This window comes from Caenorhabditis briggsae (assembly GCF_000004555.2).
Source record: "Caenorhabditis briggsae complete genome, chrX, whole genome shotgun sequence".
In the NCBI taxonomy this organism is placed as follows: Eukaryota; Metazoa; Nematoda; class Chromadorea; order Rhabditida; family Rhabditidae; genus Caenorhabditis; species Caenorhabditis briggsae.
Genome location: NC_013491.2, coordinates 12132424 through 12156953, shown reverse-complemented (window position 1 = coordinate 12156953; position 24530 = coordinate 12132424). Strand labels below are relative to the sequence as shown.

At 37.6% G+C, this 24530-nt stretch overlaps 7 protein-coding genes across 7 annotated transcripts in view; 3 read left to right on the top strand and 4 right to left on the bottom strand.

Moving 5' to 3' along the window:
- Positions 1–861, bottom strand: part of CBG10870 — a gene marked incomplete at both ends in the record, with an annotated part of 3297 nt that extends 2436 nt beyond the window's left edge. The window contains 3 exons of the mRNA XM_002644879.1: positions 249–404; positions 653–727; positions 780–861. Coding sequence (XP_002644925.1) covers positions 249–404; positions 653–727; positions 780–861 — 313 coding nt within the window. The remainder of the gene's footprint in view (positions 1–248; positions 405–652; positions 728–779) is intronic.
- Positions 862–1143: 282 nt separating this feature from the next.
- On the top strand, positions 1144–2731 carry CBG10869 (the record flags this gene model as incomplete). Its single annotated transcript, XM_045239871.1, has 10 exons — positions 1144–1270; positions 1320–1397; positions 1442–1591; positions 1640–1816; positions 1863–1984; positions 2027–2143; positions 2185–2242; positions 2295–2456; positions 2504–2670; positions 2720–2731. The coding sequence occupies 10 exons, from the start codon at positions 1144–1146 to the stop codon at positions 2729–2731; spliced, it is 1170 nt and encodes a 389-aa protein (XP_045094389.1).
- A 120-nt stretch (positions 2732–2851) lies between these two features.
- CBG10868 lies at positions 2852–3985 on the bottom strand (the record flags this gene model as incomplete). Its single annotated transcript, XM_045239870.1, has 7 exons — positions 2852–2942; positions 2990–3073; positions 3131–3204; positions 3258–3365; positions 3413–3522; positions 3710–3798; positions 3843–3985. The coding sequence occupies 7 exons, from the start codon at positions 3983–3985 to the stop codon at positions 2852–2854; spliced, it is 699 nt and encodes a 232-aa protein (XP_045094388.1).
- Positions 3986–7678: 3693 nt separating this feature from the next.
- CBG10865 lies at positions 7679–12798 on the top strand (the record flags this gene model as incomplete). The annotated part of the gene is made up of 11 exons (XM_045239869.1): positions 7679–7897; positions 8028–8113; positions 10540–10723; positions 10771–10923; positions 10973–11149; positions 11196–11380; positions 11433–11655; positions 11702–11853; positions 11902–12207; positions 12364–12605; positions 12653–12798. The coding sequence occupies 11 exons, from the start codon at positions 7679–7681 to the stop codon at positions 12796–12798; spliced, it is 2073 nt and encodes a 690-aa protein (XP_045094387.1).
- A 2804-nt stretch (positions 12799–15602) lies between these two features.
- On the top strand, positions 15603–17164 carry CBG27768 (the record flags this gene model as incomplete). The annotated part of the gene is made up of 4 exons (XM_045239868.1): positions 15603–15618; positions 15666–15836; positions 15906–16723; positions 17144–17164. 4 exons carry the CDS (start codon positions 15603–15605, stop codon positions 17162–17164), a joined length of 1026 nt encoding a protein of 341 aa, XP_045099098.1.
- Positions 17165–17877: 713 nt separating this feature from the next.
- CBG10863 lies at positions 17878–21645 on the bottom strand (the record flags this gene model as incomplete). The annotated part of the gene is given in 16 exon segments (XM_045239867.1): positions 17878–18033; positions 18087–18157; positions 18204–18333; positions 18382–18507; positions 18554–18818; positions 18864–18958; positions 19000–19927; positions 19984–20122; positions 20174–20239; positions 20292–20457; positions 20519–20718; positions 20761–20920; positions 20968–21079; positions 21137–21246; positions 21294–21476; positions 21493–21645. 16 exon segments carry the CDS (start codon positions 21643–21645, stop codon positions 17878–17880), a joined length of 3060 nt encoding a protein of 1019 aa, XP_045094386.1.
- Positions 21646–22221: 576 nt separating this feature from the next.
- Cbr-col-172 lies at positions 22222–23491 on the bottom strand (the record flags this gene model as incomplete). The annotated part of the gene is made up of 6 exons (XM_002644874.1): positions 22222–22464; positions 22528–22877; positions 22922–23041; positions 23086–23221; positions 23270–23380; positions 23426–23491. 6 exons carry the CDS (start codon positions 23489–23491, stop codon positions 22222–22224), a joined length of 1026 nt encoding a protein of 341 aa, XP_002644920.1.
- Positions 23492–24530: the final 1039 nt, after the last annotated feature.

The window sequence follows — 24530 nt, the reverse complement described above, 5'->3', positions numbered from 1 at the left end:
GTGGAGCTCTATCATACAATGGCAGGGGCCCGCGAAGGCTCGGCAAAGGCCCGGATTACAAGTATGGAGAAATCGTCCTTGAAAATCGTTGTTTTTTCACTGATATTAACTGATATAACTCGGCTGAAACTGTCGAGTGGTTTCTAAAAATTTCAGAAGTGTCTAGATTTGATATTCTTAGCCTATACTGAAATTTAATTGAAATCTGACGTTGCAAGGTTTTGAAGTACCCTGTAAGATATACCTACTTGGTTTTATTTGCGACGCGTTTAATCTAGAAAGTTCCGTAGAGTCCTGGATAATATCACTGCAACATTTGAATGCCTTGTCTCCAGCGGTTGCACAAAATGGGTTCCGTCCAGTGCAAGTGAAAGGGTTATTTGGTTGACACATTACTCCGGCTCCTAAATTTTCGATTTGGTGATAGAATGAATTTTGAATTTTACAAGGAAAATAGTTCAGAGGTTATTAAATTGAGGAGTCATTGAAGTACAAAAAATTAGCTGGTACAAAATCCTCAATGCGGGAGTTCAAAATATCTGAAAACCTAAATTCTTTTACCCGCGAATTGTGGGTTTAGCACCGCTGAGAGCTTTGCACCCCAATGAAACTAAAACTATTCTACTCCCAAAATGTTCGTCATGTCACAAACCGGAGGTGTAATCGGAACACTGGTTGATGGATGGAACGTAGGTCAAATCTGGTGATTGCCAACTTTCACTGCATTCTGCAACGCTTTGTTTTTTTTTCAAAAATAAAATTTACATGGTTCTACTCACCTGGTCGTTCTGGTGGAGGGATTGACGGCTGAGATACACATAATCGTATAAAAATTAATGTTGATATGGGAATCCAAAACATGTGTGAAGTTTGATCAACACCACCACTCAAATTCAAACCGCTGGCCGAAGAAAAGAAAGTTCCAAAATTGGTTTGAGGAGAGAATTATCTCGGGCCCTACTCTCGCACTTCGTGACCGCGCAAAAAGATGTTGGCCAAACCCTTCTTCGCGATTATTATGTCGAGGTGTTGGTCATCCAGTTATCAGCCAAAAGTCAAACACTCGGCACGGAGCTCGGAGGTGAAAGTGTGAATGACCATATTGAGCTATCCATATTCTACTCAAATAGAAATTTGAAAATCATGCGGCGATCTGTTCTTGTTGTGGTTTGGTTCATTGTTTTTGTAGTATTTTGTAAGGAAAAACCATCGAAAGTCAAACAAGTTGAAGAAGAAGAAGAAGAAGACGGTGAAGAGGATACTGAAGATAGTGAGTTATTTCTTCCAATGTACTTTTGTTCTATACAATTCTTTTTTAGTTTGCCCGTTTCCTTGGCAAACCCATGATCAAAACGTTCTTGCTCAGTATTCAATGTGCAGTGAAGTCATGAATGACGGTAATTTCAATTTGCGTAATTACGAATTTCGTAAATAATTGTAGGTGTAAAATGTACACCACACGATCCCATAGAGTGTACTGGCCGTAATCCAAGCTGTGTTTTTTCAAAAGTCACAAACGATCATAGATGTTGTGCAGATGTACCACAGGATTTGAGCAATCCACCTGGTATTCCAGAACAAGTGAAACCAAGTGAGACTAATTAATTGCAATGATTTTATGTTTTTCCTGAGCTTCTAGTATGCCCTTACGGAGCTTCTTCTTATGATCTACCATCGGTTCTCCTTTGTGATCCATCTGAAGACAAAGCATGTCCAGAGATGTACACCTGTGAGCAAGCTGTGAACCACCAGATGCTTACGACATACAATATGCACTTGTGTTGTAAGACGAGCACCTTGGATTCTTTTGAAAATGGTAACTTAAAATAAAAGATTTTCTTTTCATAATTAAATAATTTCAGTTTTCTATGAAACTAAGGTTGGAATCAACAAAATGTCATCAAACTTGTCTATGCCAATATTCTATGTGACACAATTATCTCCATCAATTGTTCCCATCGCTCCTAGTGGAGGGATTGATTATGTGAGGCAATTTATGACTTCAAATCACTAATAATTTCTCCAGGTTGTTCTCAACGAATACATCCCCACCAAAAGCAAATCAAACACCCCAGAAATCAGAACTGGCGACCATTTTGCAATGTTGCCTTATAGATTTAGGGAACCTGTCTACTTGAAGAAGGTAATAATTTTTGTTGAACTAACAAAGTCTTGAATTTTTAGGTTTTCCTTTTCCATGAGCCAATGCCTAACTTTTTCTTCCATGTATTGGTTTTGTTCAGTGAGTTTTAGAAGTCCCTTCCCATTATCCTTGTTTTTTTTCAAAATTTAAGATCCTCACGGAAATCCTGAATCTATGAACCTCTACTACAATAGACCATCTTCATTATCCAGGGAAATCGATTTGTCCGTTCCAGTTTGGGATGAAGGGGTATTCTTCAGAAACATGAATCGAGTCCTGACCATTCAATCAGATCAAACTTCTAGCAGACAAAGTAAAATCTGTGATATCCAGCAAGAAAAGTTTATTTCACATTTTCAGTCCGCCGGTTATACATCGTCCTCGTGTTTAAAACAAAGTTCCGAATTACAAAACGACACCCACAAACTTGGAATGATTTACATGCAAATTACACTACGTTTACAGAGTTTCTAGGAACAGAAACAGGAAAACAGTTGGGTAATCCAATGGCCGGAACATACTACTATGTAAGTTCAGAGTAAAAACGCTAGAATCAATTCTCTCATTCTATTACAGATTACAAAATAACAGCCTTCAAATATCAAAGTTTTTAATAATTTATTTGTAAACCAATAAAAAAATTATTTCAATGTATTTTTTTTCTGGAACACAACCCGTCTTTTTTTTTTGATTTGACGAATTTTTCTTCTAGAAAGTGAACAACCGAACCACAGATACTGAATTGAAATCAATTTGTGCATTGCCGCCGAGTTGGTTTCTTAGTGTTCCCAAGTTGTTTCTGAATTCATTATTAATATCATTTATATCTACACATTCAAAAGCTACCTCACGACATCAGCTACTGTATTCTGATCCACATTACCTCCACCAAGCATATGCACTTCAAACAACACAGCCAGATCATTCCCTCTGCAAGGAAAATTATTTTTTTTTTTATGAAATAAAAAACACGAACAGTTTGCTCACCTGTTTCGCAAATCGATTAGTCTTGCCTGTGCAGCATATGGCCGAAGAGTGGAAGTCACAAAAATGTTGTCGAGCTATAAAAAACCTAATGAGTCACAACCGTTTTTCTTTACAAAAGAGCGCTCACAGCATTTTGCATAATGTTGAAAGCGTTAAAATATTGATTGGTGTTTTTAAAATTGTAGACATCACTGGCTTCTCGTTGAATTAAAAATGATCCGGTATAGGATTGATTCTGGAATAGTTATTTAAAGAAAATGTTTAAAAAATAGAATAAGATACTTGGGAAAATATAGGTGAGAAAGTGGGAATGTTGTTGATTGGAGGCCGGAATGTCGGGTTGAGAATTGGTGAGCTTGTGGGGTTTTGAAGTGGATCAGCGCCGTGGAAGACTGAAAACAAAATAATAGAAATATGGTTTTATTTTTCATTTTCAAAAAATATTTTAAAATTCAAACTGATAAAAATGAATTTTTTAACCTTGGGACCAGTTCGCATCATAAAAAGTAATCCAGGTCTGATACAGAAACCTATCAACGATTAAACTGATTTTCGACAGAAAAATAATTTTAAGCTTACCTCCAGACGCAAATAAGATGATGATCACAATTGCAGCTATCAATAATAGTACCAGCATGACAAACAAAGTTATGTATATCCTTTTAGAACTAAAAAAATCTTTTCTTACAATATAACAAATTTCCCAATTTACCTGCTTTTTGACGAGAAAGAAATAGTTGTATTTCTGTCACTCTCATTGCCCCAACCTCTTCTAGCCATATATGCAGCACCGGTGTTCTGAGAGTTATAGGAAGGGACGTAGCCCTGAGATTGGTTGTGGTGATTGTAAGACATCTTCTGTAAAATACAGGAAACTTGATAACTCAAAACACTCGATTCTTCAAAATTTCTGATCTCTAATATTAAAGTAGAAGTCTATCAAAGGGAGCACTTCCGTATAAGAAAATATCGGGACTCACTGTGTTGTGGATTTTATGATATTAGCGCACAAAATTTCATCATTAGGTCGTAATAATAAACCGGACAGAAGGGAAGAAATGAGAAAGCGGATGGGGGATTTTTAGTGCGGAGGACATGATGATGGTTACGGTGCAGATGAACACACAAACACATCATCCGCTTCCCTATTGTGTTTATTTTTAGGTGTGCATATAGGTCGGCTTCGGACATCTAGATTAGAATGCAATCAGGATGGGAAGTGTATTCAAAAAACGATAACCTGAAATATCTGATTAAGTTTTGAAAATCCAAAAACCCCAGAAATTTTTTCTTTGAGAAAAACTAGTTTTTCAAATCACCCTCTTCAACATCTTTGTTCCTCAACATGCAAAGGAGCATACTCTCTACAACTAGCAGAAGAACACTCATAATGATGATGCGTGTATAATAGAATGAGAAGTGGGTGGGTGGACAACGATGGGTAACCGTCTGCTTGTTTACAAGTGGTTCCGAGTGTATCAACATGTGTTCCTGCACAATGCTGCGCATCACACTGAAATCAAGAAGCTGTTTGATGTTTTGAATTTTCTTGGTGTTAGCTTTGAACTGCCAGTGACATTTATCTTTATAATCCAACGCGACACATGCAACCCTTTTTGCATTTCTTTGATTTTGCCGCGACGTCTGTCTCTTGACGGAAAATGCTCATTTTGAAACATATGAAACAGCGAGAAACTCGTTTTATACTGTCTTCAAATTTATAGTACTAAAAAAAAATATATTTCCGTTTCGCAGTTTTTCATCTCATTCTCATCACCTTTTTTTCTTTCTATTTCAATTTCCTTTTACCCTAACCCATCACATAAATCGTTCTTTATTTCTTTCTTACCACTTGTCATTGACGGAATGAATTGTTCCTTCGCGCATGCGTTCCGTGTGAGGCAAACAAAAGAAAAAACGGTTAGTTGGCACATTTAAGATGGATTGTCGTACAACCTCGGACCGTTTTTCTTCAAGGTCTTACTTTACAGGACAATGCGATTATTCATGTTTTTAGGTTTTTTTTCTCAATTAGTGGTTATTGAAGATTTTCCGCAAACTTTCATTACTTACCAACCGGGTTACGCAGTTGTTCATTCTTAATTTAAGTTTATTTATCTATATCCAGATAGCATGCTGCCTTGTACTGCAATTTGAAACTCGAATAACAGCTTAAAGTCAATACTTTCACCCAAAACTCTTTTTTCAGCTTCTTTTGAAATGTTCTTCTGTTATAGGTTTTACCGTATGTATCTTCTCATCTTCTCAAACTAACGGACTTGATTAGAAATTTTAAACAACCATCTCTATTCATCTCATCCAACAAAACCAGCCTTACCACTTTCCCGAATTTTAATAAGTCTGAGATGGGAACATCCGTTCGAGATGTTTCGTGTCTCCACGCAGATTGTTTATTCCTGGGGTTGTCAATCCAGAAGATGCTCACTTCCCACTCTTCCTTCTTCTTTTACTTGTTCTTCTTCTTCTTCAGAGCCTTATGCTAACTGCATTAAGTCTCCGTCGATTGCTTGTCCAATTTGTCTACTCTTTTGTCTTGTCTCCTGGGCATTCTGTGGTCCCGGTCCGGGTGGTCTCTTCACTTTATTAGTTTCTTCTGTCCTCGGCAATTTGTTTAACTTTTGGTGGTACTTCAAGTGAAAAACAGAAATTGGCTTTCTGTTTTTCGAGCGAGAAAGGAAACTAAGAAAACTAGCAAACTTTGAGATGGGCAAAAAGAAAAGTACAAACTTGAAATGGGAGTGATACCTCTCTTGATGATTCATTGCAGCTTCCGATTCCCAAGAATTTCGTCAGAAGATTCAGCGAGCTGTCGAAACGAAATTAAATTTTTCTCGAAACCATTTCCCTATTTTTTTTCCAAAAGTCCAAAATTAAAAGAAGCAAAACCAACCAAACAATTTCAGGAATCCCGCCCCTCGTAGAAGCAACAATCAAATGAGCAATTTTATTGAGATTGTCGTTGTTTGCGAAAAAGGGGCACACGCCCGGATGCCGAGTAGTTTCTTCACTTCCGAATTGGGTAGCTTGCTTGTAGTACTTCGACACCGGAAACATGTATGCGCACTGCTTGACTCCTCATATCAATCTGTCACTTTTGATCCTCATCAACGTTTTTCCATGATTTCTCCGACAGCTAGTTTTCTCTCCATGTATTTGCTAGTACCCATTGTTGTTTCACACTTTCCCTTTCCTTTTAGATTTATAGAAGAAGAGGACACGCTGATCAAATTTTGTTTTGCTGAAAAGGATGAGAGTGGTCGGGAGAGAAGGATCTATTCATAACCACTTCATCAAGAAGGTGACCTCCGTCGGATTACAAAGATGCGCAAAATAGGCGACGTGCTCTTTCGCGGATTGCACTCAGGCCTTTCACAAATCTCCACGCGCTTACCCACAACAAGTAATTATCGTGTGTGAGGTTTTTAGTGAATTTTGATTTGACTTCCTTCTCGTCGAGAAAATATTCGTTGAAAACATTTACATTTTTCTAGAGAGAATATGTAATTGGTTGTTTTCTTTTTCAAATGTGTTATTCTCTTATCTACAGTATTTTCGTTTATTCGTTATTATTAACGGAGATAAGATTACAGGAAAATAAGGTCGAATCTAAAAACTAGAAATTCTCAACTGTCTGTCAAATCAATGTGCACTTGATTTTCAAGCATTTTTCTGATGCATTTTCCTGAAACCAGCGAAAAAGATAAATTTTTTTTGCAGTCGGCATTTTTATCAAATCAATGAGAAATGTTAAAATTTATCAATGAAAAATGTTGAAATAATTTTGACCAAAAATTGTGTTTTTGTGTTTTTTTTTGCTTTTTACTTTTTGCTGGTTTCAAAATGAATTAATAGAATCCCAACTAAAATTCTCAATATTGAGCTAATTTGTCTCGATTCCTGAGAAAGATATCGAACAGTGATCAACTGACACAACATTTCTAATATTAGGATGAACTTCGTCAGTTGACTTTAAAAATTTTATTCTACAGAAAAGTATATAAATTCCACTTTTACTGCTTTATAATTTTTATTAAAGTGTTTACGATTTATTTCTGATCATGGTGTCTGAAATTTCGAAATCCAAGGTTTTTTTCTCTCTCAGACCCCACCCTCCTCAAAGCTCTGAATACTCAAGTGTCACTTCAGTGTTGCCCATTTCTTGTCGTCCTGCTGCTGCGACAACGGTATCCTCCTTCATTTTCGCAATGCATAAATTTTCGGGTTTTTCCATTTTCCGAAAGAAAACAACAAGGACCAATGACTGAGATTATTCCTGAATATTCATGAACATATACATAACTGCTGGTGGTCAACCCCTTCTTTACTTTTTCTTCTTGTTGTGTCCTCCTTCATCTCCTCCTTCTCACCCCCGAACCCTTCGTTGAAGCTCCGCCCACATCTGCTTCATTTTGGTCATCTTCTTGACACTCTCGAATATTAAAACCTTCTTCTTCAATCTTTTTTGAAAATTTAGATTTTTCACTTTTTCTCATTTTTCTCATCATTCCAGAAATGCACTGTTGAACAATGAAAAAACACGCTCACCCGAAAGTTCCAACTCCTTGGGAGGTAACTCCGAGGAGCAAGAAAGATAAAGGAAAATCTCATGAGTTACGAAATTTGCTAGTGATTATCAGTTTATCAGTGCTACCGTACTTTTCGTGCTTATATGGAGATTTTGTGTTTGATGATGCTGAATCTATTGTGAACAATTCTATCGTCAACGGAAAGGATTCACTGATACAGGTGAATTTTTAAGAAGGGATTTTGGAATTTCTGTGATAGTAATTAGCCGGAGCATTTTTTAGAAATTGGGAATAGCTATCAAAAAACCGCTCTTATTATCAGACTGTCATTTTTACAATAAAACTTACAGATTTTTTCGCGTGACTTCTGGGGTCATCCTATCGCTTCAACTCACAGCCACAAAAGCTACCGTCCAGTGACAACCTTCACTTTCTGGTGAGTGATTTTCAAACAATTTGATGGAAGGGGTGTGAAAAAGGTCTTGACAGTTTAGCGTTACGCAATACGCTTGTTTTGTGAAGAGAGGCTACACCTGCCACTCTATTCATTCTTGAGGACACGAAATTATAGGGATTATTAGAAAAAAGAAAGGAAAGGACACATGGTCGGGACCACAAAACTCCTTCTGCATTTTGTTAGGAGATATATCGCGTTTATGTTCCATCAAATATTTATTATCTCTTCTTGGAATGCTCTTTTTGTCTCCTTCTGCTTCCACATCATGCGCTTTTCCTGTTTTCGGGTTATGGTTTCGCATCTTGGACACATGTGTGGAAAAGACATTACGTAACCAAAATCGGGGAAGATTTGAAGAGTGAAGATGAAATATGATCGTATGGGAGGCCTGTGTGTTTGGACCGGGGGTGTTGGCGGATATATCGTTTCCTGCGCTAATGGCTCGTGAACACATCTGAAGAAGTGTGTGCAGATGGGATTAAACGAAAAAGAAGCTCCTCGGTGGAAGAAAGGAAAGAGATTGATGCTTCACACCGATGACTCTATGCAATTTTTCAAACGCCACTCACTCTAATCGTGACATTTCATCTAACCGCCAGATTTTCACTTGGTCCCAGATTTTGGGTCAAGAGATGTGAAATTAGGTTTGGATTTAAAAATCGGGATTCAAATAAAAGTTTATTTAAAAATTTGGAAGACCATGTTTTATCGAAACTGGAATCTTTATCCAAAATAAACATTTTAGTTACAACTTTCAAAAAGTTTCTAAAAGTGACTTGAGTCATTTTGAAAATTCCGGCACATTAGTTACTACCAAGTTAGGTGAGTCGCGCTGTCGTTGGAATCAATGAGGCGTGCATTTAGTACAACAACATTGAAAAGAAGGCATCCACCATTTCTTGTTTCACTTGGATTACGTATCGAAGTCGGCGCTTCTTTTGTTTCAATTCCATCAAATGTGCCGTCGAGTCGTAGGAAAGTCATAAAATGCAAATCTTCTCTCGACACACAAAAAGTTAAGATTTCTTTCTTTCTGATTCCAAGAGTAGCTATTGCATTAGTCAGGGAGGGAGAGAAAGAGAAGATTCAACCAATTTTCTCCACCTCCGGAACTGCTCCCGAGAAAAAAAAACATTGACGGGAAAAAAAAGAAACCAAAACACATGTTCGCGTGTTGGTAGTCATATCGAACACCTAATTTTCTCGAATTTCCACTTGTATATCCAATAAAAGGACAAGGATGGATACCAATTACATTTATTGCTCAGATGAGCGCGGATATTAAGAAATAGAAGTGTGACATCCATTTCTCTGATATTAAAATTCTTGTTGACAAGAGGGGAAGATGCTAAACTCGAAATTAAAATTCCTTTCTGGTCCTCTCATCTATCTTAGGGAACCAGATAGAAAAATGGGAGATGTGGATGGATTATTCCAAAACCACTTGGTGTCACTCTCAGGGAAAAATGAAAGATGGCGATGCGCGAAGAAGGAGACATGGGACAGATGTTTGTCAGGTGTGGCAAAATTTATGACCATCTCTCATGCACTCTTGGTTACTATAAATTTACCGCGTTTAGGGAGGAGGTTTGGAGCAAGAGGCGAGGTCTGATTGATTGACGGATGTTCGTACAAAGTGCTATATTGCCCATTGAGTTTGACGTTTGATGCGTCTTGACATGAGATAGTACTTTTGGCGTCTCTTGGTTTACTGGGAGTTTGTTTGGAACGCGTGAAAAAGTCTTACGGTAGTTTTGAGATGACTGAGAATGAATCAATAGAAAGCAGATGAAGAAATCTTGCTGAAAATTGATTTTGTTTGGAACTTCTGATTTTTCAATCAGTATAAAGAACCTCACTGCCACATAAAAGGATGAAAGCTTTTTTTCCGACAAATTGTTTTCAGGGATATTTAAAAATTCAAGGCTTCTCTCCTTTCTTTTATGTTCAGCTATTTTGCTTTTTTTCTCAATGTATCTTTATTCCTCGTGAATTTTCCAGGCGAGAATTATGCAAATAAGGAACAAGATGTGAAATATGAGCTCATCCTCTTCCCGCGCTCGTTTCACCCGTTCTCTATCGTCGACCTCAGATATTTCTCCCAAGGGGCTCATCCGATACTCAAGATGTCTTCAGATTATGAGCTGAAAACTGCGCTTAGAGGGTTACAAGTCTCAGTCTCTTCAGTTAACGCGTTCTATCAATTGGGTGCTTGTTCGCGGCGGACCATCTGCCAACATCTTAGTTGGTAGAGAGGGATGTCTCATGAAATTACTCATCCCCCTAAATTACTAAACAACTTCCTGAGAAAAGAGGAAACATTAGCTCATAAATGTTTGACAAAATGAGACATGCAACCATTTTGTGTGGAATGAAACTAAGAATTGGAACCATTGAAATTTCAGGCTGAACTATCAAATTCATGGAACATCTACGTTTGGGTACCATGCTTTCAATATCATTTGTCATGGAATCGCTACAGTCTTGTTCTACAAACTGGCTAGAGAACTGGAGAAGAAATTCAACAACTTTGAAATATCTTTTCCGGCAGCAGTACTATTTGCAGTTCACCCTGTTCATACAGAAGCGGTTAGCGTTTTTCTTAAAGCTTTTTTAAAAGATTTTTTTTATTTTAGGTAGCCAACATGACTGGAAGAGCTGAACTCTTAATGACAACATTTTCTATGTTTGCTTTGATATCATACCTCAGACACTCTGAAATGAACTGGAAGTTTATTGGTTTTGTAGTTTTATCTACATTTTCCAAAGAGCAAGGGATCATGACAATTGTAAAGATATTTCAAAAATGTGAATTAATTTAGTTTTTATTTCTTACAGCCCATTGCTATTTGCATAGACTTGATAATTTGTTCCTGGTCGAAATCGAAAATTCTCCATTCCACTTTTTTGTTTGCTGCATTAGGATTACTCCGGTTTTCGATAAATGGGTTTCAATCTGCAAAATTTACTAAACTGGACAATCCGGCAGCATTTTTGGACTCTCGATTTTATAGAGTGGGTTTTTTGAGTTAGTGAAATTTTGCAACGTTCCCTCTCACAGGTTGTTAACTATTCTTACATTTGGCTCTACCACATCTACCTTCTCGTGGTGCCCACTAATCTTTGTTTCGACTATTCGATGGGATGCATCTCCCCAATCTCCTCATTATACGACCTGCGCGTATTATCACCTGTCCTCATTTCTATCCTAGCAATTAACGGAGTCAAATTTAGAAACGAATGCAGGTCCGTCATTGTGTGCATATTAAAGTATGATTAAAATTTTGATTTATTTCAGGGTATTCACGTTTGGTGGATTGATGGGGGCATTGTCTTTCCTACCTTCATCTAATATTTTCTTCACGGTTGGATTCTCGGTAGCTGAGCGTATACTGTATCTGCCATCATCCGGATTCTGTCTAATGTGTTCAGTGGTTTTGAAAAAGTTGAGCAGTCACTGCAAGAATGCAGAGTTGATAGCACTAACAATTCTACTCCTCTCTATTTCCAAAACTCATAAAGTAAATAATACTTGGAGATCAATTTAAGTTATTTTGGTAATTTCAGAGAAGTGGTGAATGGAACAGCGAACTCTCTTTATACAGCTCTGGGCTCCAAGTATGCCCAATGAATGCGAAAATTCATTACAATATGGGAAAAGTTCTGGGTGATAATGGATTAACTAAGGATGCTGTGAAAAACTACTGGAATGCTATAAAGTAATCTAAATTTTTTGAGCCGCTTTCATGTTTATTGTTTTGTTTCAGATTGGACCCATCATATGAGCAAGCTCTCAACAATCTTGGAAACTTATTAGAAAAATCTGGAGACAGTAAAACCGCAGAAAGTCTTCTTGTTCGAGCAGTAACTCTTCGTCCAAATTTTGCCGTTGCCTGGATGAATCTTGGAATTTCTCAGATGAACTTGAAAAAGTATCAAGATGCTGAAAAGTCCCTGAAAAACTCTCTGACTCTACGACCTCGATCGGCACACTGCCTATTCAATCTTGGGGTTCTTTATCAGAGAACAAATAGAGAGCTTCTTGCGATGTCAGCGTGGAGAAATGCTACAAAGTGAGTATCATGGGAAAATTTTGAAGACGTGCGGATTAAGATGTAATACATAGAAATAGCTGATGATGTATTACTAGAGCTTGAGATCGGTTTCAAAAACTAAAAGAAAAAATGATACATTTTTAGATCTCAACAAAATTCGAAATTGTTTTTTAGAGTTGACCCATCCCATACACAATCGTGGACCAACCTATTCGTTGTATTGGATCACTTGAATCAGTGCTCAGAAGTCCTTGAGCTATCCTCTGAAGCTCTATCCAGTGTTCCAAATGAATCAAGAGTCCACATGCAAATAGGATCTTGTTTCGCAAAACAAAACGATTTTGAAAAGGCTGAGGAACATATTCTGACTGCCATCGATTTACATCCCACTTCGGCTTTGTACCATGCAAATCTAGGTACTGACTTTTTCTTCATTGAGCCACTCATAATTCATTTAATTTAGGAGTTCTTTTCCAACGTATGGAACGGTTGGCAGAGGCGGAAACAGAATATCGAGTCGCATTGATGATTGATTCCGAAAATATAATTGCCAAGAAGAATCTGCGAAAATTGGAGAATCATAGTTTTCAGAATTCTACGCGACCATGAAAAATTGTTCTTTGCTTCATTTTTGATACCAAAACCTAGTCTTTTAGTTCATACCGGGTACTCTCATATTCAATACGTGTCTCACACTGTTATTTTCTCTCATCCTGTTGATATAAATAAACTTGTTCTATTTATTCAATAATTTTTTAGAAAAGGTTTCTGAAAAGCATTGAAAAGTTTTAGAGAAACAAAGCTTCAAAAAAAGCGAAAGAGGCGTTTGAAATTTCAAGAAAATGATAGGGTTCCTTCGCGATTAGTCAGTACACAAACTTTCGGATTTCGGCGAAGACTGAAAAATGTCCTGAAGAAAGGATATCATGCAGAACTGAAGTTTTGAACAGTATGGACTTTGTGAATCTGAAGAAAAATTTAGATTTGAAATATAACTTGATTTTCATTCTTAAAAAGTATGCACCGTTTCTCGAAATTTTGAATTAAAAAATGAAACAATGTCTCTATCTTATATCTCGTTCCCCTCTTAATTAGTTTCACAATTTGGGTTCACTGTTCTTAAATGTAAAAAAATATAAAAGTTCTCCAATTTATGAAAGTGTTAGTGATGTTATGACATATATTTTATCAGTAGACCGATTTTTCATCTCTTACAGAAATCAAAATGTTTGATCTAAAAATTTAAGCATACTGCAGAGATGTTTGGAACGGAATTCGGAGTTCCACAAATTTCAGCCTAAAATATTTCCGCAGCTCATTTTCGGAATCGAATCCTGACCGGAATAATATCGGAATTATTGAGGGGTTCGTTATGGAAAGTATGTTAAAGGCGCACGCTAAATTTTCCCTTGCAATGTCCCGAGAAAAATTACTTTTTTTTGAAATCTATGGGCAATTTTTCCTCGATTTAATGTTCTTTGGTGTTCGGAAGATCCAAAATTCTCAAAATCGGAGTTTTCCGATATTCTGAAATTTGAAAATAGGAATATTCCGAAATTCTAAAACTTGGAAATTTTTAGAATCGGAATATTACGGCATTCCAAATTTTCGACTTTCCGAAACAGTCCGGAAAAGTCACATTAGAACATTTTTTCTCATTTACAAAATCTTCATCGCCTTGTCAAATAATATTATCAGTTTTTATCCGAATTTTCCTTCAAATATCTGATCCCTTTCACATTTCTCCCCAATTTAGTCTCCTCCAAAAAACCCTCTAAACAACCTCATCTCGATTTTTCATTGCTTTACACCACTCCATCAAAGTCCGACGGAACCCCTAAAAACACATTTATCCACAGTATGCTCAATGGAGCTGCCAAAAAACGCACCCCTTGAAGGCGGAGAATAATGACCTGGTGACGTGGCTACCCAATCTCCGCTCCCCGCCCATTTACTCTTTTTTTCTCGTCTTTTTGAAATTGGTAGTTCATCAAAACCACTGGTCCTTCTTTTCTCACTCTATTTAGTGGGTGTGATGATTGACTCATTTCTCCTTTGACTTCTTCTATTCTCTTCTCTTTCTTTCAAATCTTCATTTCGTGCGCTCTTTCTAATTCTTTAATTATAGTATATAACGTATTTCAATCCTTCTCGAATTTACGAGACTCCACTTTCCCTAGAGCATCCTACCTACGCCGGAAATGGGGTGACTCTTATGATTAGACTAGTCCAAATTTCCCACAAAGCTACTTCTTTTTTTTTAGTTTTTTTCGATATTTTCGTTTTTGTTTCACCAGTAGCAACCGTGCTAGTTGATGGCTGGGGCTTTTTTGGCCATAAAAAGAATCCGACATAAATCATCTATTGGATGGGTTTTTTTTTTGCAAAATTTGCTTAGCAACCAGGAGACTCTTTTTTATGGTCTCCTAGAAGCGAATCTCAAAACGAATATTTCTATTCGTTTTTTTTTCCGCACAGGGTCTTTCAAGCTTTCCATTTAGTTCCCAACTTTTCAAAACTCGATTAACAGTGGCTCAAAAAAAATAACCCGAAATGACCATTCTAGTTAAAATACATAGTCGTGGGTATCTTAATGTTTTTTTTTGTAAATGACTGTTTAGTCTGGCATTTTGGAACCATGAAACAATTATAGAACTTCATTTTTGTAATTGATTACTGTTTCAACAGAAGCTCGCTAAAAAAGAATATCATGTGAAAAAGAGAACGTCTCAAAAGTTTGAAATTGCTGCTGAAACAGCGGAAATAGCGATTTGATACATTTTATCTTTTTTGCAATACTTGCATTAAAATGTTCAAAACTTAGGTATTTTCCTAATATTGATGCGGAAAATTTCAAAGCTATCCGGAAACTCCAAAAAACGGCGCTAAAAATAATAGGTTTCCTGAAGAATGATAGCTAGGGGCAAAAATTTGAATTCGCGCGTAATGAGAATCCTAGGCCACGGCGGCCGAAAAAAAGGGCAGCTTGCCACTGCGGCCTAGGCGTCATTGCGCGAGAACATACATTCCTTCCTCTTTGCAACTTTTTGATATATATTTCCAAAAAAGTTTTTCGGGGATTTCGGATTCCAAAAAGTTTTTAAAGGAATGTTAGACGAAAAAATGAGAAGATTTTAATGTGATTTTTGGTCAGAGTCCCACTTTAATGAAAATGGCCATTTAGGCATCTCGAAGACCAGACTCAATTTTCAAATAAGACTAGATAACTAGTTAGTTATATTATACTTCCTTATTTCTAAACATGTCACCTTTTTCCTATCTGACGTTTTTTGCAAACTGAACAACTCTAACTTTTCAGGTAATTTTCGAGAAACTTCTGAACATTTGGTTTATTGCGAGTTTCGAGAGCATGTAATTTTATCTTCCAAATTCCAAAAAACGTGTAAAATAACATGTCTGATTCTAGAGGTACACCCAAAATAATGACAGATTATTTGAGTATAAATACACTTCAGACAATCGGCTTCGTGTTTCCTCCGCGAGCGAGCTCTCCGACGAGCTGAGTATTGAGCTTCTGACGGCAATGAATTTGGACACCGCTGACTTGCCCAATGTCTTTGATGATGAAGTGCTCCCAATTGGAGACGTGGCAGTTGGAGAAAGAGCTTCAGATATTAACAACAATTGTGAGTTAGACAACAGAAAGGATTTGATTTGATTAGTGATGTTGAAAAAGAGCGTTTTATCTTTTCCAGTAAATCACGTGTTAGATCAAGATGTTGCACAACGACCAGCGGAACCAGCAGCCGACGAAACTATTCGTCTGGTGGTAAACCAACTTCAGCAACTCCAGATCGGAGAATCTACATCGTTGGGATCTAATGAATTTCTGAGCAACGATCTGGCTTCCACCAGTGCACCATTGATCAACCATGCTCCAAACGTCGCAGGAATTTCGGAATCAGATGATTCAGATTCAGAGGTTTCACTCGTTGGTCCCGCACATAGCCCACCTCCACCAAGCGAAGATGGGCCAAGAAACCGGACTTCGCAGAACCAAAGAAGCAGAGAAAAACAAGGCTTCCGAATTGGTTACATGCCGAACTTGAAATGGAAACTTGACAAGAACCCTCCTATGTTCTCATCCCCAGTATGTCGGAACAACTTTGATCACGACCGATTCGTTCAGTTTGGAGATGGAATTTTATTCAATGGGGATGGAAACTACATATATGATAATAATCTCATCGCTGATCAGGAGGAAAGAAACCCACTAAATCTGCCAGATGTCATTGCTGTTGGTCCAAGGAATCGAGAGCCTTTCGACATGTTTCCAGCGGATCCAAGACCACCATGGGCCATCAGATCGATTGTGTCGAATGAGTACATTCCTATTGGAGAAATCAGCCAAACCGAATTCATGGTTTATGTAGTTGCTCGCTTATTGGAATATGCTATTTTCGGAGTAACCAGCAGAAATCCTCCAGACTTGGTCGATCAATATATTCACAGAGGAGGGTTCGAAGGACTGATTGCATATCTTGAAGAGTGCGAACATAATCCACCAGAAAGAGTATGTTTTGCTACACCATTTTTCTCAATATAAATTTTTTTAGGAATAATTTTTTAGGAATAAAAATAATTTAATGATGTTTATGGGAATTGAGAAACTAAATCACTCGAACTTAATAACTTATTATTACAAACAACATTTATGATCACCATGTTCATTCAATGCACTTCTACAGGAAATTTGTGAGTTCAAACTTGAAAATGTAGGCAGTAATTCCCTTTTTTCAGAATTATATATTTCTGCACATTTTAGACGTCTATCGTTCACCTATCATTTTTAACCATGTAATATAACTACAGGTAAACGAATCAAAAAGATTCAAAAAATTTCGTAATTTCAGGAAAAAAAAATTCATGGATTTCAATATATTATTCAAATATTTTTGGAGCAAAATCACTTCTGTCAACTGAAGTATTTTAGACTGGCCAATTTTCGAAATGAGTCTCTTTCGATTTTAAGTAAATAACGACCATCATTTAATTTAAATTCCCTTTTCATATAGTGGACCGTTAAATTTCGTCATTTCAAGTTCACTCGGTACATAGAGTTCACACAAAATTTTAGTTGACTTCATTTCTTAAAAATTCAACAATCGAGCTTTCAAACTCAATTCGAATTTTTTGAACTCATTTGTTCATGTATAGCTGCTCACTATCCCACCATAAAATGTTGTAGGAATGTCCTCACACCGTTGATTTTAAGCTCAATTATCCCGATTTCTATGAAAAATATCAAACATGTGTCAACTGACAAAACACGTCTGACATCACAATAAACATATTACCAGTTGTCAACTTTTTCATATCTTGGACAGGAACTGAGAATAATGGGCTTGAATTTATAAGTTCTACTCCAGGTTTTATCGTATATCCTTTTTTTCCGTGTTTGTATTTCTTGTATCTAAGTTATTTATCTAAGTTTTATCTAAGTATTTTGTTCTGAAAATCGGAAGTGAATGATCACCTTGACAACAGTTTCTGGGTTTCTGAATTATCAGTGTTCTTATTTTCTCAATTTTGTGCACATTCCTTTTTTGTCTATAATTTCCATCTTTCTGCATTCTATTTTCCCTTGATTTTCTTCATTTGTATTTTCACAAACTCGATCAAAAATAAACGTTTTATTAATAAGAATCCACACAAACTTTATCACTTCTATTCCGCCAATATCTTCTTTGCAACCGCCATCATTGCATTCGGGAACATCTCATGTTCCTGAACTTGTATCTTCTGCCGGATTGTTTCGATGGTGTCGCCGTCCTCCACCATGACAGGCCGTTGTGCGATTATATCTCCGTGATCCACCAATTCCTAAAATCACGGATGCATTGATGTGATACTATATTTTTGTGTCTTGTGCTCACGTCAACAAAATGCGCAGTGCATCCGACAACTTTTGCTCCAAAGTCCAGAGCGTCTTGTAATGCATGTGAACCTAAAAAAGTAATTCAGAAAGTTTATGCTTTTTTGGTTGCATAAACCTTTAAAGGATGGAAGCAATGATGGATGTATATTTATGATTCTTGATGGGAATTGTGCAATAAAGTATGGGCTTATAATTCTCATATATCCACCCATACACACTAATTCTGTACCATAGTCTTTCAGAACCTAAATTTTTTACTATAATCTGATGGTAACTGAAATAAAATAGTTCACCTGTACCATTACAGTCTCTCCTGTAACTCGGTCAGCGGTATGAGGAACACATTTTGCTGGTATTCCATAGGAAGATGCAATTTTCAAGCCTCCTGCCGTTTCTTTGTTTGATACAACTACGACAACCTGCGTTTTTCTATTATAGAGACTTTTCCGAAGGGTTTGAACTCACTTCGCAGTTGCTATCAGGAGCTCTAGATCTTTCAATGAGTTTTTGCATATTAGTTCCTGTTCCAGAAATCAGAATAGCCACTTTCACACGTTTCCGATTGGTCTGATACTTGTAATGATCGAATAATTGACCTTCATTTAGAAATTTTATCTTTTCTCCATCGGTTGATTTTTCGACGTGGCCAATTTCGAAAAATTCGGAATCAATTCTGGATTTTATTGTGTTCAAATTTCCCTTTGCAACAATAAGTATCATTCCAATCCCACTAAATGAAAAATTTTCATTTTCTTTCGGTAATCTGGAGTCTTACCAATTGAAGGTGCGAATCATTTCTTTGGTCTCAACTGGACCTGCAGATGCAAGCCAGTTGAATATTTCTTTTGGTTTCCATTTGGCACAATCAATCTAAATGTTTCTTGTGAAGTAAAACTGTCCTATTCGCTTACCACCAGTTGAACTTTTGAGTTTTCATCTAAAACACGAATTGCATTCTCTGTAAGCCCGCCTCCTGTGATATGAGCGCATCCTTTGACAAGTCCATCAGTTAACAGAGGCAATACCGTTTTCACGTACAATTTGGTTCCTGTCAGAAGCTCATCTCCAAACGTTTTTGTTTCATCCCAAGGTAGCTTGACACTATACTCAACCCCATTGGCTGTAAGAACCTTCCGAGCCAATGAGAATCCGTTCGAGTGTAAACCGGATGATGGTAATCCAATGATGACATCACCTTCTTGAATACTCGTCAACAGAGGAAGCATTGGCCAAGTGGATTCTCTGGCGGCGATTGCGCATCCTGCTAAATCCCACTGATGTGTACTGTAGACACCGGGCATTTCGGCGGTCTCACCTCCTGCAAAAAGTTTAATAGAAAATCGTGCGTCCTTTTTTCCATAGTTCAACAGTTTACCAATCAAAGAACATTCAGCCTCTACACAAGCGTCAGAAATCGAAGCAAGTACTTGAGTGGCCATGGATCTGTCCAACTTTCCACAAACGAAATAATCCAAGAAAGCGATTGGTTTTGCACAGTGGCAAATAACATCATTCACACACATTGCAACAACGTCATATCCAACGCCAGAGAAGTTTTTGCAATGGGTGGCTACTTCGATTTTGGTGCCAACACCATCAATACCAACAACCAATTGACAGTCGTTTTTGAATCCAGCAGTTTTCAAATCTAGAACAGCACCAAATCCTCCGATCTGCGAGCAAGCAAGACTATAATTTTTCGAAAATTTCAAGCTTACCTGATTAGCTCCAGGTAGTAAAGTTTTCTTGACGAGAGACTTGATATCTTCCACAAACTGATTTCCTTCGTCAATATTAACACCACTGGCCCCATATGATAGCGATGGTGCCACAGTATCCCTGCAAAGCTGATGATAAGATTTTTGAAAAAAAATGTGTAAAAAATGTAGTAGTACAATGGTTTTCCAATATCTTTTCTGAACTGTTTCCCACTGAATTCTATTTCAGATGCTACTTTATTTGCTTGTTCTCTCGCGTCCTGTGAAGTTTTTCCGATCGAAGTGACACATAATATTCTTCCTCCATTGGTAACAACTGAAAAATGTTTTATATTGCCCTAAAGATGAAATTTTGCAAAAAACATACTTTGATTGTTTATTACAGATGTGCCCGCGTGAAAAACAACATTAGTATCATTAGGTGGAGGTACGTCTGCAAAAAAAACCTCTCGTCTTTTCTTCATTAATTTTCTGAAAAAAAATACTTCTTATTGGAGAACCCTTATCACCAGATTTCGGATAATTTCCTGATGCCAAAACGACCCCACACGCAGATTTTGTTGACCATTGAATCTCGCATTTGGATAAAGTTTGCTGCACACATGATCTTATAATTTCAAACAAATCAGATTCAAGGAGGCGCATGAGTACCTAAAAGAGTTAGTCATTTGGAAGAACTCCAAGAAGGAAAAGGAAAAACAAAATGGTTCACTTGAGTTTCTGGATCACCAAATCGGCAATTGAATTCCAAAAGATAAGGTTTCTTGTTTACAATCATGAATCCAGCATAAAGCACACCACAGTATTTTATTTTCCTGTTTGCCAGTCCTTTTAATGTTTTTTCGAAGATTTCATCGATTTGACAATTGACTTCAGATGGAATTTCGACAGGTGCAACAACTCCCATTCCACCTGAAATTCAGTTATTCTCAATTCTCAGACGATTAATTCAACCTGTATTTGGGCCAAAGTCCAATTCAAGAAGGCGCTTATGATCTTTGCCAAGAGGCATTTTCTTGAAACTGATACCATCTACAAATGCAAGAGCGGAGACTTCATATCCCTCCAACCGTTCTTCAATAATGACCGTATGTCCAGCGCTACCGAATTCTCCCTAAAAAATTTTCAATTTCTCATGTAGCACTTTCAAACTACAATCACTTCAAGGATAGACCTAGCCGCATTTTTCGCTTCCTCATTATCCTTTGGAATAATCACACCTTTTCCTGCAGCCAGCCCATCCGCCTTTACTACAGACTTCTTCCAAGGAACTCTAAAAAGAAACATTTATTAATTTCTGATCCGCTACGTATGAATAGCCGGAAGAAACCTCTCGAAAACACTGTCAAGGCTCTTGACATTGTCGGCGGACACAGTCACAAAATCCGCCGTAGGCAAACCGTATTCTTTCATGAACTGCTTTGAGAATGATTTGGATGTCTGAATGAGTTATACGTAACTTCACGAGTTTTCTGTTAGTGTGATACCTCAAGTTGAGCGCCATCTTTTGTCGGGCCGAATACAATAAGATCCGGATGTGTTTTGATCAGATGATCTGCCAAACCATTTGACAATGGTTCTTCAGGACCGATCAAGACACAATGTATGTGGTTACCGACGCAAAAATCGGAGACTTCTTTGACATTGTTTGGATTCAAGTCTAAATGACACTGTTGTTAAAACGACTTGAATTAAAATTTTTTTGAATTTTCTCATACCTATTCTCCCACTTGCTCCATTTCCTGGAGCCACAATCACTTTTTTAATTAACGAAGATTGTTCCAATTTCCAAGCCAACGCATGTTCTCTTCCACCACTTCCAATCACCAACACATTCATTGTCTCTGAAACATTAGGAATATTAAGAAAAACATCATTATTATAATAAATAAATGAAGTTCGATCTGTCCGAACACGTTGAAAAATTGAAATAAAATATAAATTTACGTGACATTAAGAAAAAGAGTGAGTCGCGAACAGTAATTGAAAAAGATTAACTCCAGCTGTTTGAAGCGCCAGAGGCGCTGAAAACAGGCTGGTAACCAATAAAAAAAACAGAAAAAAAGTTAGAAAGACGAACGTTTTGAATGATCGAAAATTTTCAAACGATATGATAAGCGATAGAAAACAGGCAATTAAAAACAGTTCGTTATCAAAATGTTGGCGACATACACACTTTTTATGGTTGTTGACTGTCGATCATCCCCAAGTAGTGGAATTTGATGATTTTTCTTTGAAATTTTTTGAACTTATCTTGACATGATTGGAAGATGTCCAGGTTTTTATTGAATGGAAACGATAAAATAATTGTATTTGAAAAAATAATTTAGGGAATAGAAATGGAATGTATGCAATATGAAAAAGAATAAAAATAGCCAGTTAGCCTCAATATACAAACAAGTTTTAAGAAATATCTTAATATCCTGGTGGAAGTCTTGGAAGTGGACAATGTTCGCACGATCCTTTGAGTCCTTGTGGTCCTGGTGGCCCTCTTTCTCCTTTCGTTCCCTCTTTTCCATCAGGACCTGGAAGTCCGGCATCTCCTTGTTGACCTGGTGCTCCTTGTGGTCCCGGTAATCCATCCATTCCTCTTGCTCCTCGTTTGCCAGGAATTCCAGTTGGACCTGGTGGACCCGCTGGTCCTGCGGGACCGGCCACCTGTAACATGTCATTGTTTATTTGTAACGGAATAAAAAGATCTGAAAAATAACAAATATTTACCATAATAACTCTTCCATCCTCTCCTTTTGGTCCCTTGGGTCCTGGTCTACCTGATCTTCCAGTTGGACCTTGTGGACCCGACATTCCTTGTTCTCCTTTTTTTCCATCTTGTCCTTGAAGACCTGGACTACCTCTCGGCCCGTTTGGTCCTTTTTGTCCTGGGAATCCGGGTGGTCCGGTTGGTCCTGGTGGGCAAATCACGCATGGTTCTGGAGCTTGTCCAAGTGGTGGGAGAAGTACACCATCTCTTCCGGTTGGTCCATCAACTCCAGGCTTTCCGTCAACACCATCCAATCCATCGTCTCCAGGTGGACCAGCTGGACCAACTGGACCTTGTTGACAAGTACAACCTGAAAGTCTCTGAATCAATTTGTAAAACGGAAATTCGAATTACATGAGGCCGGTTGGAATTCTTCGACGGCAGCGACCTTGTAGTCGCCGTAACTGGGTGCGACAGTAGGCGCAGGTGGGTAGGTACCGTATCCACCGCTAGTGCCAGAACCAGATCCAGATGCTAAAAAGAGTCGAAAATCTTGTCGGTTGTAATCATACACAAACCTCTTTGGGCTCTGTCAAAATATTGACCAAAGCTCCACTCCCGTTTGGCACGATCCGCTGATCTTATCGTACGCTTTCCACGACTGATAACACTATCCACTGAAACCACTTCTACCCAGAGGTCTCTAGATTTAGTCTGAAAATTTGAAACTATTTTTGGTATGCATTCCACAGTAAAGCTTACTCTACAGAAGTCCATCTCATCTAACATATGCGTTTGTAATGTTTGAACGTAGTTATAGATCAAAGGAAGCATTATGACTGAACAAAATACGACGAATGTAGAAACGGCAACCTAAAAGTTAAACAAAATTGTTTCGATGCTACTAAAGTGACTCACAGATAGGAAAGCAGTCTTCTTGATTCGCTCAGTTTCAGCACATAGCTGTTTCTCGGAAGAATCCATGTTGGGCGGAAGCAAAGAAAAGAATGAATAATAATGCAAACGGACTAACTGTTTTATACTATCCTGACAACTAGCGTCCCGCTGAGCACGCCGACAAAAAGTCTGGATCCGGTCGGCCAAGAACTGGATGAAAAAGAAAATGCAAATGAGTGAGGGAAATTGGTATGGTATGTGATCGCTGTCTTTGATGGCCCACTTATATGTAAATTTTTCCAACAAGATTCCGGCCAATGATTGTGCGGGTAGCTTGACTGGTTTTCTTCATTAGGAAGTTGAAATGATTTATCTACGGAAACACACTCACAATACAACCTGGAAGTTTTATCGGCGAGAGACGGAGAAAGTCACGGTTTTAGTTCCTTTTTTATCTGATCACAGGGAGTGGTTGAAACAATTTTTCAGAATGTTAACAAAAAACATTTAAGATTGAGAGTCAGCTCGAGAAGTGCAGTATTGGTCAACTGAAAAAATGTTTTTTAATTGATTTTTGCCCATTTACACCATTTTCAGGAGACTGTAGCTTGGCTGTCAAGTTTTCAATCACTTTGAAATTTTTAGAAGGTGTAAAGCAAACATATATTGGAAACTTTGCACAGGTTTTTTTTTCTTGAATGTTGTTAGATTCTCAGCTATTTGACCAGTTTTGTACTGAAAACGTGAAAAAACAGATAGCTAATAACTGAGAAATTTTTAAAAAACTTTGTGATTGCATATTTTCATTCTATGTGGATTTTACACTGTCACAAGTTTTCGAAGTGCTTGGAAGCTTGACAGCCAAAGCCTAGACTATTGAAATTAGTCAAAACGGCTGAAAATGATCTGAAAAACGTATTCTTGTATATGTTATTGAGCAATGCTGTATATCTCCTCAGAAATCTCCTTTCAAAATACCCTTTCAAAATACCCCATTTTGATTTCCACTTCATTCGAATCTTGAATGTTCTAAGGACATCTAGGATGGATGGGAGCGTCAAATTCAGAGATGCGTATCGTTACCCAAGATCAAATGTCTACTCAAATATATACATTTCTTCCGATT